This window comes from Neofelis nebulosa, chromosome 8 (assembly GCF_028018385.1).
Source record: "Neofelis nebulosa isolate mNeoNeb1 chromosome 8, mNeoNeb1.pri, whole genome shotgun sequence".
Taxonomy (NCBI): Eukaryota; Metazoa; Chordata; class Mammalia; order Carnivora; family Felidae; genus Neofelis; species Neofelis nebulosa.
This window is the reverse complement of record NC_080789.1, coordinates 101,918,228-101,931,903: the sequence shown is the minus strand read 5'-3', so window position 1 is coordinate 101,931,903 and position 13,676 is coordinate 101,918,228. Positions and strand designations below refer to the sequence as shown.

General features: G+C 43.9%; 1 protein-coding gene across 1 annotated transcript in view; it reads right to left on the bottom strand.

Annotated features, from left to right (window-relative positions):
- Positions 1-13,676, bottom strand: part of VWF (von Willebrand factor) — a 136,933-nt gene that overhangs the window by 112,691 nt on the left and 10,566 nt on the right. Inside the window, exons 4-6 of the mRNA XM_058743945.1 lie at positions 10,979-11,081; positions 10,475-10,683; positions 1,948-2,072 (exon numbers count right to left, since the gene is read on the bottom strand). Of these exons, the coding sequence (XP_058599928.1) occupies positions 1,948-2,072; positions 10,475-10,683; positions 10,979-11,081 (437 nt within the window). The remainder of the gene's footprint in view (positions 1-1,947; positions 2,073-10,474; positions 10,684-10,978; positions 11,082-13,676) is intronic.

Genomic DNA, 13,676 nt, shown 5'->3' with positions numbered 1-13,676 from the left:
GGCTGTGATTTCCTCATCTCCCTGCAGAACTGTACAGGCCCACTGTGGCCTGTCAAGTCCTGTCATGGCTGTGTTCCTGGACAGAAGCAGGGACCACCCTCTTCCTGTGGGATGGAACAGGGTGGTTGCTCCCTGGATGGAGGCTGGGAGATGGTGCTATTAAGTGGCCGGCTCCACAGGGGTTGTAGGGTACAGCGTAGATGCCCTTCAAAGCCAAGGACTCATCCACTCACGGCCTAGAGGGTTGGCTGGTAAAGACTCACAGCAGAGTCATCTGCAGGCATTGCCCTCAGCCCAAGCCTCCCTGCCCAAAGGAATCCTATATCCAGTGACCAGCGGGTCAGTACAGGCTTGTCTAGCGGGGCCACCCCAGCTTTCAGAGCTCCTTGAAGGATCAGCTGAGGCCCCAGTTGTAATTACATGGCTGTTCACCTTCCCCACGCCCAGCATGGCCTCTCTTTCCCCCTACAGATGCTGCTCCTGACAGGTCCCCAGTCATTCCCTGCACAGGGGGGGTCTGACTTACAACACCTCCAAGAAAACCCCCCAGACAGTGAGCCCCTGCCTCACTAGGACAATCCCTGTGCTGACAAGGGCCCAGCTTCACCCCAGTGACAGGCTGTTTCTCCTCTCTCAGCCCCAGCAGCCCAACTCCAAGGGGAAGTAGGGTCGTCCATCAAGGGAGGTCTTTCCCCACCTAAAGCATCACCCTCCCAACACCCTAACCACCAAGACACAAAGGCTACCACCTGAAGAAGGTAGAGGCAGGATTCAGTCCTGTGCACTCCCTCCCGCCAGACCCCCTCTCCTCCAAGGTGAAGGTTCTGGTAGTGGGGTCCTAAGAGGCAACTCTGAAAGGGAAGAAGCTTCTGAGGAGCTACCATATGATTAGAAATATGAGCTGCAGAGAAAGGGATGGGAGGTACCACCATCGGTACTGAGTCTCAGGGCAGAGGCACACAGACAATAGGAAGCCATGTGACCATAGAGGCAGCCACTGGATTGCTGTGTCACAGGCCAAGGAATGCCACAGCCACCAGACACTGGAACTGGGAGTCTCCCCTAGAGCCTCCCAAGGGAGAGCAGCCCTACTGACACCTTGATCTTGGCCCAAGGAAACCACACTGAGACTTCTGGTCTCCGGAACTATGAGAGAATACATTCCTATTGTTGTAAGCCACGAATTTTAAAATTAATTTGCCATCACACCCAAGCCCTCCTCTTCCCTCAGCTTCCCTAACTATAAAGTAACCCTCTTCTTGCTGATGTGCTGATAAGACCTAGGGGCCTTGTCCTCCTATTTATACTTTAGAACAACCACTTATTGAACACCTAAAAAGGAACTGTTTCCTATCGCAGAATTTCAGACAGGTGGCAGGCAATGGTGGAGATATTTGGGCATAAGAGAGGGCACTGGAGTATAAAACAGAAAAGTCTAGGAGCACCTGGGTGGCTCAGTCAGTTAAGCATCCGACTTCCACTCAGGTCATGATCTCACGGTTTGTGAGTTCGAGCCCCACATCAGGCTCTGTGCTGACAGCTCAGAGCCTGGAACCTGCTTCAGATTCTGTGTCTCCATCTCTCTCTGTCCCTCCCCATTCATGCTCTATCTCTCTGTCTCTCTCTCTCTCTCAAAAATAAACTTTTTTTTTTTAATTAAAAACAAAAACAGAAAAGTCTATTTGCTCACTATACCCACTCACTGGACAGACATTTTAGAGCTCCAGGCCCAGAGCAGTATTAGACTAGAGCTAACCTGACTCCAGCCATAGTTGGTTTTCAGGAGAAAAGGGGCCCATGGGAACCCCTCTTTGAAGAGTCAGAGGGACCCGCAGAGGTAGGTCCACTCTGCGTCTCAGTGGAGGAGTAGAGAACAGATGATTTTCTGCTTCTCAATTCCAGAAGTCCCACTGCATTCAGACAACATCCAGCTTGGGCTATACCTACCTTCTGCATTTCCTCAGATGAGACATTGCATGGGCTGCTAGGAGGGGATGCTCGTTTGCACTGTTGTTCCCCACTGCTCAGGGCCCAGGAGTTGGCAAAGTCGTAGGGGTCCGAGGTCAAGGTCCCTGTGGAGAAAGTTTCAAGGAGAATGAAGTCACAGTTAAGACTGACCCAGGACTTCTAAGGGAAAACTCTAGATTTGTCATCACTTGAATCAACCTTCCATTAGATTGGTACATAGGCGTCTGGGTGGGGAGTAACTTCTGTGCAGTGCTCAGCGTAACACCATAGTGCACAGGCACTCAGAGGTCAGTGTTGGGGGGGGGGGGCTGGGCGGATGGGCACAGTGAGGAAGGTGACATGGAAGACGATGAGGAACATGCCCGTTCACTCTGTCTCCATGCCCTTGTGCACCTTTCCCTCTGCACCCCCTTATTACCTTGACTCTCTCCGCTCATTCTTTGAGATGCGGCTCCAGAGCCACTTCCTCCAGGAAGCCCTTCTGAACTAGTTCTACTCCCTGCCCCCCACCCCAGCCTGTGCTCCCTCAGCACCACAGCCACCCTTCCATCAAAACCCTCATCCTCCTTTGTGTTGGTATTTCCTTTGTTTATAGTCATACTCCATTCAACTGTGAGCTCCCTAATTCAGGGTACAGGCTGTGTCTCTTATCTCTGAATTCCTAGCCGGGGCATTGTAGACACTTGAAACATTTTTGCAGAATGAAGGTAAGAATGTGACACGGAACCTGAGCCCCCAGTCACCACATCCCCCGTGCTTTCACAGCATCTGTGCCTTGGTCTCATACCAGCCATGCCACCATTGGCTCCCACAACAGAGCGAGGGCCTATGGGCTTATATGACAAAGGAGATACCCAATGTCACTGCTGAGTCTTCACTGCAAACAGACTAATGAAGCATTGAGGCAAGTAGTCCTTTTGCATAGCCAGGTCCAGAAGAGTGAAGCATGTTTCAAGGTCAAATCATATACTCAAGAAAACAAAATAGAAAATCCTGAGGGAAAGAAAAGCAGGACATTGGAAGTATTGCCAGTTGGCATCTGGGGTGGGGTAAGCAGGGAAAATGGCCCCCTCCAAAGATTCATTTCTTAATTCTTGGAACCTATGAATTATCTTATAGGGCAAAAGACGTGATTAAGTTAAGGATCTTGAGAGGAAGAGCTTATCTCGGATTACCTAAGTCAGCCTTAGATGCAATCACATGTATCCTTATAAGAGGAAGGCAGCAGGAGGTGACTGAGAGAGTGAGAGAGAGAGAGAGAGAAAGAGAAAGAGAGAGAGAGAGAGAGAGAGAGAGGAAACAATGTTGTTACAGGCAGAGATCGAGATGATGCAGCCACATCAAGGATTGCTCACAGTAGTTGGAAGAAGCAAGGAAGAGATTCTCCCCTAGGGCCTCTGGAGGGAGTAGAGCCCTACCATCACCTTGACTTCAGCCATTTGGCCTCCAGAAATTGTGAGAGATTAGACTTCTGTTGTTTTAAGCCATGGAGAAGCCAAAAGGAAGGGAATTTAAATTTATGGAGTTTATACTATGTGCCAGGCATTATGATAAGTGCTCTCTGGGTTCTGAGTCACCACGTCACACAGGCTTATCTGCTTTCTAACATACCATGAAAACTCCAAAAAACTTCAAATAATTTCATTCTTGTACAGAGGTTATAAAAAACAAATATACTTAAAATTCTTGTTACAGGGGCGCCTGGGTGGCTCAGTCGGTTGAGCGTCCGACTTCAGCTCAGGTCACGATCTCGTGGTCTGTGAGTTCGAGCCCCGCGTCAGGCTATGGGCTGATGGCTCAGAGCCTGGAGCCTGCTTCCGATTCTGTGTCTCCCTCTCTCTCTGCCCCTCCCCCATTCATGCTCTATCTCTCTCTGTCTCAAAAATAAATAAATGTTAAAAAAAAATTAAAAAAAAATTCTTGTTATAAATATGAAGTAATTGAAACCTGATAAAAGGACAAGACAATAAGAAAAAAAAACAATAGAGTTGAAAAAGAACTGCATTTACCTTCTAAAGTTACAAATATAGTCAAGGAAATAGAAAGAAAACTCGACTGATGGGTTAGACATCATCTGGAGATTAGACAGAGTTGAGGGAATTAGGGAACTAGAAGATAGACCTAAGACGTGATGTGCTGATGAGCCAGCCATCTGGAGAAAAGCAAAGCCCTGGTTTTTAGGATTTGCTGATTTCCATGGTGCAAATACTCCAACCATGGCCAACTTCAAGCTACCAACATGACAGTACTGAATGCAGACTTGGAAAAAATGCTCACAATCCGTTCTTAGCAGCCAGCATGAGCGCACCCAAAAAGCAACAGAGAGGAATAGAGAGATAGCAAAATAAAAGTAAGGTAATGAGAAAAAAAAAAGGATGCAATACAAATATACAATATACATCTAACAGGAGAGAAAATGACTGGAAGTTTTCTAAATCTGATGGAAAATACAAGTCCTGAGATTCAGGCATCACAGTCTCAAGTAAGATAATAAATATAAAACCCACATCTAGACACAACATAGTAAAATTTCAGAATACAAGAACAAAGAGATGACTTACGTACAAAGATAGAATACTATATGCAATGCAATAACAATTGGACTGGCAACCTTCTTCCCAACAGCAACAATAGAATGGCATCTTCAAAGCACTGTGAGAAATGACTGATGCCCTAGAATTCTATACCTAGCTAAAGTATCATATAAAAATGCATGGCTGTTTGTTTCAGTTATCACTATTACCACTACCAGACCCTTAATGAAGGAAGTACTAAGGGATATTTTTTAGAAAAATAGAAGTTGAACCTAGAAAAAAAGAATAAGATGCAAGGAGAAATTATGAGCAAAGAACCTGTTAAACATGAGGATATAGCTAAAGAAGCACTGATTGTGTAAATCTATCATAGTAACGTCAAATTTAGTGGTATTCAAACAAGATTGGGAGGTTAGTGAGGTAGTAGGGAAAGAAGTAGCATTTTAAAAAGCAGTAATAATAGAAAGCACAAAATAAGATGGTTAATAGAAGTCCAAATACATCAACACAACTGAATATAAAATGAATGAAAAGAAGCCAAACTTTACATTGAGAAGACAGAAATGATTAATTTACATTAAAATATCAATAATGAGGGGTGCCTGGGTGGTTCAGTCAGTTGAGTGTCTGACTTGATTTTGGCTCTGGTCATGATACCAGGGTCATGGGATCAAGCCCTACATTGGGCTCTGTGCTGACAGCACAGAGCCTGCTTGGGATTCTCTCTCTCTCCTTCTGTCCCTCTCCCCCACTCACGCTTTCTCCCAATACATAAATAAATAAATAAACAATAATGAGATATAGTGAGATACCATTACACATCTATTAAAATAGCTAAGAGAATAATAATAATAATAATAATGTGGCAATTCCAAATGCTGGTAATGACTCAGAGCAACTGGAACTCACACGTTGCTGGGACAAATGCAGAGAACATGGCCAACTTAAGAAACAGTTTGGCAGTTTATCATATTAAACATATGCTCATTATACCACCCACTAATCCCACTCCTAAATATTTTCCCAAAGAAATTAAGTGTACTTCCACACAAAAACCCGTATGTGAATACCACCTCACACTTACTAGGATGGCAACTATCAAACAAAACAAAATAAAACAAAACAAAACAGAAAATAACAAGTGTTGGTGAGGTTGTGAGAATTTGGAATCCTTGCGCACTGTGGTTAGAATGGAAAATGGAACAGCCACTGTAGAAAACTGTATGGCAGCTCCTCAAAGAATTAAGAATAGGGGCATCTGGGTGGCTCAGTTGGTTAACACCCGACTCTTGATTTCAGCTCAGGTCATGATCTCAAGTTTGTGAGATCAAGCCCCACGTTAGGCTCTGCACTGATAGTGTAGAACCTGCTTGTGATTCTCTCTATCTCCCTCTCTCTCTTCCCCTTGCCCATTCATGTGTGTGCACTCTCTCAAAATAAATAAATAAACTCAAAAAAATTAATTAAAAAAAGAATTAAAAATAGAATTGCCACATGATCCAGCAATTCCACTTCTGGGTATATACCCAAAAGGATTGAAATCAGGGTCTTGAAAAAATATTTGTACACCCATGTTCATTGCACCATTATCTACTCTAGCTAAACATGAAAACAACCTGTGTCCATCATTGCATAAATAGGGAAGCAAAATGTGGTATATACATACAATGTACATTCTAAATGAAGGAATTATGAGATAAATGGGATTAATAGGTATTAACATCCAGCTACAAAACAAATAAGTCACAAAGACTGTGGGGAATAAGTTTAGGAATTCCCTGAGCTTGCACCAATGGGTTAACAAGTCTTAGGATGAAAGCATCCAAGATTAGGTAAACAGAACTGAAGCGACCCCAACACAGTACAAAAGCAGAAACCTGCTTTCACAGGACAGAAGCTCCAGAATAGGTAAACAGGTAAGTGGAGCTATAGACCACTGCAGCAGGGTGAAACTGCCAGGACCTGAGCTAATTAGCAAAAGAAACGTGCCTTGTTGACCCTGAGGTAGCCTGCTCTATCCGTCTTATGCCGGATCTTAAGCAAGTTAAGATAAACAGACAGGTGCCTCGTGCCTGCCATAAAGTAAACAACCCTCTGCTAGGCGCTGAGATTTTGTTTTCTACTGACCCAAACCCCTAACACTGCATATCTTCAAAATCCCTTTCTCTCACACACGAGTTAATGTTCATAGTTTCATTGCCTCTTCATGGACATCCATCACGTTTGTAAGCCTTCTGATCCTAATAAATATGGAGCAAGGACCCTTACTCAAGACTCTTGTCTCCTCCCAGACATTAGCCTCTCTCGCAGTTAATTCTGCATCTTCTCTCTTGCTGGACAAGAGAGAACTCCAGACTCAAAGTCTGCGACAAGAGATGAAAAGTACAGCACAGAGAGTACAGCTAATGAGGTTGCAAAACATGGTTTGGTGGCAGATGGTGACTATAATTATGGTGATGAGCACTGAGTAATGTGGAATCGTTCAATGATTATGCTGTACACCTGAAGCTAATATAACACTGTGTTAATTATACTGCAATAAAAAAGAGACTTATTCCTAAGAGTTTATTATTAATAATAGCAGTACCGCTTCAGAATATCCCATTTCAATGCACAGTGTGAGTATGTAAATATTTTACTTTCCAAGCAAATCTGTAAGTGTATCCCCACTTAATTTCACAACTCTTCATGACTGGCACATCTGTGCTTCTGAAATAAACAGGGCTTAAGCACTTTTGTTAAATTGTTGACAAATAATCCTTTTATGTTCTTGTTCTCAAACCTGTTCTCTAGATGCTGAAATGTGTTAACCAAACAAGGTGCAAATTTAAAACAATGCCGTGTTGAAATAATTGATTTAAATACAAAAAAAAAAAAAAAACCCAGAAATTGTGACATGTGCTACGATGTATGGATGAATCGTAAAGACATTACGCTAAGTGAAATAAGCCAGTCACAAAAAGAGAAATGCTGTGTGACTCCACTTATATGAGGCAGTTGGAGCAGTCAGAATCATAGAGACAGAAAGTAGAATGATGGTTGCCAGGGGCTGGGGAAGAGGAGGAAAGAATGGGAAGTTTGGTTTAGTGGGTAGAGGGTTTCAGGTCTGTAAGATAATAAGAGTTCTGGAGATGGAGAGTGGTGATTGGCTACACCACAGTGTGAACGTACTTCATGCTACTGAGGTGTGCACTGAAAAATGAGTAAGATAGTAAATGTCATTTTATGTGTGTTTACCACAATTTTTTAAATAGGTAGAGTGGGGCGCCTGGGTGGCTCAGTCAGTTGAGCATCCGACTTTTGATTTCAGCTCAGGTCACGATCCCAGGATCGTGCGATAGAGCCCCACTATAGGCTTCATACTCAGCATAGGGCCTGCTTGAGCTTCTCTCTCTCTCTCTCTCTCTCTCTCTCTCTCTCTCTCTCTCTCTCTTCCCCCTCCTTTGCCCTTCCCCTGCATGTGTGAATACTCTCTCTCTCTCTCAAATAAAAAAAAATTCTTTTTAATGGGGAGGGGGGGAACCCTATACATGAATGTTTATAGCAGCTTTATCCATAATTGCCAAACACTACACTTGACAAAATGTCCTTCAACTGGTGAATGGATAAACAAATCGTGGTAGCACTCTTCAATTATAAGCAGGAACAATCTACTGTTACAGAAACAACACAAATGGATCCTTGGGGGGATGATATTAAGTGAAAGAAGCCAGAACTAAAAGGCAAAGTACTCTTGGTACAGTATGAAGAGTTAGAGTTATATAAATTTTGGAAAAATCAGAACTCTAGGAACAGGAGCTACCAGGGCTAGGAGCTGGGGGAGAGCTCAACTACAAAGGAGCACAAGAATTCTGGCAGCGAGGACACTGCTCCATAGTTTATGATGGTTACATGGCTCGACACTTTCACAAAAGCTCATAGACCAGGAAGCATGGGTTTTACTGTATGTAAAGGACACCTTGATAAAATTTAAAAAAAAAAATAGTAATAATAACATAAATAAATAAATAAATAAAAATAAAAATAATAAAACAAAATAAAATAATAAAATAATAAAATAAAAATAAAACAAAATAAAATAATACAATAATAATAAAATAAAATAATAAATAATAATAAAATAAAAACCAGCTATGTGCTTCTTTCATGCAATATATCTGAAACAAAACCACATGGACTGGTTGAGAATACGAAAAAATATCAAGTAAATACCGACTTAAAAAAGGTGAGGTGACTATATATTATTGTCAGACAGACTTTAAGGCATTGTGAAAAATGACGAGTCAGTACATAAAAGGAACAGTTCACTAGAAACATTCAACACTTTTAAAATCTAACTGCAAAGGCCCAAAATAGATAAAGCAGAACTTGACAGAATTACATGAAGAAATTGACAAATTCATCACCATCATAAAAAAATTTAATACACTTCCCTTAGTAATGGGTAGTTGAAGCAGACAAAAAAGTAGTAAGTATATAGACTATTTGCATAACACAATTAACAAACTTAATTCAAAAAGTATATATAGAATCCTGCACCAATCAGAGAATGCATTCTCTTGGAACATACATAGAACAATTGCAAAAAAGATCATGTAGGTGGGCACCAACAAGTCTCCCCAAACTTCTAAATTAGAAATCAATTTAGTTATAAAAGATAACTTTAGAAAGTCTAAACATCTGGACATTTTGAACACACTTTATAGGTTAAGAAAGAATTCAATGGAAATTAGAAAATCCATAGAACTAAATGAAAATGAAAACATGTTACATATCAAAATTGGTGCAGCTAACATGGCATTTAGAGGAAAACTTACAGCCTTAAATGTACACATTGGACAAAATGTACATATTGGACAATACAAAGTTTGAGAAATTGGTGCTGGAAAAGACAAAAACAAATGATCTCACTATTTTCCAACACATACAGTGAAATGGAAGGAATGGTCAACTGTTCTCTAGACACTTATCCCTTAATCAGAGGGTAGTTGAGTCAGAAGGAAGAAGAATAACTTAATGTACAAATGTTCAGCTTTTGTAAGAGAGCATCGCTAATTAAATGTTTATGTAATTGACATTATCTAAAGAAGAGTAAAGATTAGTAATGGTTTCCACATTGTCCATATTACCTTCTATTGCTCATGAACAGACACATAAACTGGCCTTTTTGTTTTTGTTTTTGTTTTTGTTTTTTTTTTTTCAACGTTTTTTTTATTTATTTTTGGGACAGAGAGAGACAGAGCATGAACGGGGGAGGGGCAGAGAGAGAGGGAGACACAGAATGGGAAACAGGCTCCAGGCTCCGAGCCATCAGCCCAGAGCCTGACGCGGGGCTCGAACTCACGGACCGCGAGATCGTGACCTGGCTGAAGTCGGACGCTTAACCGACTGCGCCACCCAGGCGCCCCTAAACTGGCCTTTTTGGACAGCAGGCCGTCCTTTACAGATTTCATCCATAAAGTTCTACTGCACTCATTCAAGTCTCCAAACCATCCAGCATTTACCAACCATCTACCATGTGTAAGCTGCTATGGGGAATTCAAAGTTGAACCAAGTCAGCTTTGAGGAGCTCCAAGATGTGGTTTGCCAGGTGGTCCAGGCAGTGGGGTGGAACGCTAAGAGATAAGGTTGGCAGGAGGGGTACCTGAGTGGCTCAGTCATTTAAGTGTCCAACTCTTGATTTCAGCTCAGGTCATGATCTCATAGTTCGTGAGTTCTAGCCCTGCATCAGGGGCTTGGGATTCTCTCTCTACCTCTCTCTCTCTCTGCCCCTCCTCTGCTCTTGCTGTCTCTCTCTCTCTCTCTCTCTCTCTCTCTCTCTCTCAAAATAAATAAATAAATAAACTTAAAAAAAAAAAGGTTGGTAGGATAAATATAACATGGCAGGGGAGAAGTCTTAGTGAAGGTTTGTAAGCAGGGAAATTACATGTGTAACCACAACTTGAGGGAAAGGGTATCTTAGAAAAGCTTACCTTCTTGAGTCCTGAAGTCATCCTCAGCAAAGATGTTAAAGTTGCCACAGAGCCCACAGGTCTTGTTGAAGTATCTGTCTGACAGCAGGATTTGAAAATTGCCACTGCCATCAATTCTGGCCACAAAGCCATGGGTCTCACTGGACACCTTGTAGTACCCAACCTCAGTCTCTAGATACAGCCCGTTGGAGGCGTAGGGCATGGAGATGCTGGAAGGACAAGGATGAACTCAGGAAGTATGCTTCTCATGAATTTCCTGGATGTCCCTCCCACCTTTCAACCCCAGCCCCATGCTCCAGGGTTGGGACCTTGGTGCCAAGTCTCTGAGGACCTAGACCAGGAGTCAGGAGACTGGCCTCTTGCCCAGCCCTGCCACTCACTGTCCCTAGGCACATTGACTTCCTCACTCTGGGCTCCAGTTCCCTCATCTCAAAAAATAAGGAGGACTGCAAGAGGGATCCCCAGGGTCCTTTTTAATTCTGGCATTCCGAGCTTCTGATTTACCTTTGGTCCCCCTGCAGCACAGTACCATTGACAAACAGATGGATGTCAAAAAATTCCCCGAGATACACAGAGAGGCTTACTCTCTTGCCATTTTGGAAGTCCCCTGAAAGAGAAAAAAGTCAGTAGTGGTGATTATTATCAAAAAAATTATATGTTTAATTCTCATCATCTTATACACATCACTAATCTTATCTCAGTGGGAAACTCTCCCCAAGAACTTATCAAATGGGCCACAAAAATCTTCCCCAAAATATTATTTACTCATTCATTTTTCCATTCATCTAAAAATATTTATTGAGTGCCTTCTGGATACATAACCCACTAATAGTCTCTTCTATCTCTCCAAAGAAAACTATGAAAGCATGACCCCTTCTTCTGGGAGCTTAAGATCTAAATAAGATAAACAGTCAAAAAGAGAGTAAAAGCAACATTGTGAGTTATTGGTAACAGGTACTCTAGAACAGTATAATGTTCTCTTAAGACAGCCCAAACCAGAATCCCTAGGCTCTTTGTTGAAAATGGAGATTTATGAGTTCATGAAATAAGTTTACTGAATTTGATTTTCTGGGAGAAATTTAGAGATCCTGTCGGCAAAGTGCCTCACTCTGCACGGGAAAGGAAGTCAGGATGCAATAAATGATTGGTATTGCCATTCGAGATGTGTGAATAGGTCAACACATAAGAAAATAGTCTGTGAACAAGGGTTCAGTTGTGAGGGGCAAACACAGAGGCGGCGGCGGGGGGGGGGGGGGGGGGGGCGGTGTCCTAAAAGCAGGAAAAGAAGCAGAAGACCCATTTTCCACAGCACCATGGAGACTAATCCTACCAGGAGGCCCTGAGAACTGCGAACTGGCGGTCTCCAGAGATAACCGACTGGCCACAGGAAGTGAAGGAACCAGAAGGAACAATGTGGAGTCTGAAATCTCAAGCTTTGGAGACTAAGAAATTAATGAAAACAGGGAAGATGAAGGGCAGCAATGAACACAGAGATAGAAAGTGCTGGAGAAAAGGGGGTCAAATACGAGACTCAGTGCCTGAGGGCTCCTGCAGAAATGCGGCAAAGGACCCAGCTGAAAAGGTTAACCTTGGAAATGAGGAAATATTCCCTCGCCTAGAAGAGCGTGAGCTCCAGCCGCTCAGCAAAAGAGGAGGCAAGAATGTCTGCGGAACTAAGTGCAGGAGACGCTGGCAAGAGGTGCTGCTGCCATGGCTTGGGCCACTGACAGTCTTTGGCGGAGGACTTCAGCTGAGGCCTGGGCCAGACCCAGAGGCTGGAGGACCGCGATTAGCTATTACACGCATGCGCGCGCACGCACTCACCAACCAGAAAATAGACTCTTTCTGGTGACATTTCCGTGAGGGAGTCACATGTAAATAACTGGCCTGTTCTAAGAATAGATTCCTGAATGGTACACTGTTAGCAGCTCGGGGTGGGGGGATGGGGGGCCCAGGAAAGGCCCACAGACCACCCACAGACCACAAACCGCATTCTGCAGAGCTCCAGACCAACACTGTCAGGAGGGAAATGAGATCCCAGCCACATCAAAGGGTTTTTGTCCTGTTAGCTTGAGGAGCTTTTGTCCCGGTAGTCTTGCCTGCCCTGCATTTTCACTTAGAGCAGTTTCGCAGCAAGCACATCTTTAAACAGTTAAGCAAACATTCTGGCAGCAAGAAATTAGCCAAAGAAAAATAAACACAACCCCACAGATAAGTGATCAGGCAAATAGAGTCGAACGTTAATGGTAGAATCCCAGTGGTGGGCATACGGGCGTTCACTGTCTTATTCTTCCAATGTTTCTAAACGTTTGGAAATTTGCGTAGTAAAATGTTGAGAAAACAAGCAAATGGGATAGCCCGCGACAACCTCCGGTTGGCAGTCAGTCTCTCCCCCGAACCATCCATGCCCCTGGGCATGCGCAGTGGACCAAAAACCAGTTCCCTTCCAGGGTCCGTTCTTGGGGCTGAATCCATGGGACAGGGCAAGCCTCCAGTCACCACCTGCCTGCTGGAGATGGTGGGCAATGAGCCCAAGAAGTCAGAGGCTCCGGCTCCCTTATGACCGCAGAAACTTGTCTCCTCATCAGTACAATTTTCCCTGTCACCCATGCCCAGTGTCACAGAGCAGATGGACGGGGGCTCCTACACCTCCTTCACTGGGTAACTCAACCAGTATGTTGCTTCTGAGCCAAAGACCTCTCCCTCCTGGAAACGAGAAGAGTCCCTTTGTGCCTCTCCTTTGCAGAGTCTCCCTCCCTCTCATGGGGATTCAAAAGGGCTCAGGAGAATAAGTCAACCAGGGAGCAGGGAGCATGTGGCTGGAGGATGAGTAGGGAACGCTTCACATGCAACCAGGCCGCTTGGGGTGAGCCACTGCCCTGCAGATGCAGATCTGCAACTCTTTAGAGCTTTCAAGGATGTAGAATCCCCCAGTTGCTCGCTCCACAGAGGCCAGGTGCCATAGGAAAGCTAGAGCTCATCATCCCTGGAAGGTTGAAAGGCTCCCACTGTGTGGGGCTACATGGGACCCCCAACCCTTTGCAAGTAAGTGATGAAGGCAGCCTGCCCCCACAGACTGAGGGACTTGGGTCCACCCAGGTGGCTACACTCAGGGTAACTTGCCCATCATCACAGAACCAGTGAGGGGTGAGAGAGTCAGGACTCAGACCAGGTGCTGGTTTAAGTATTTGAGGGGCTGGGA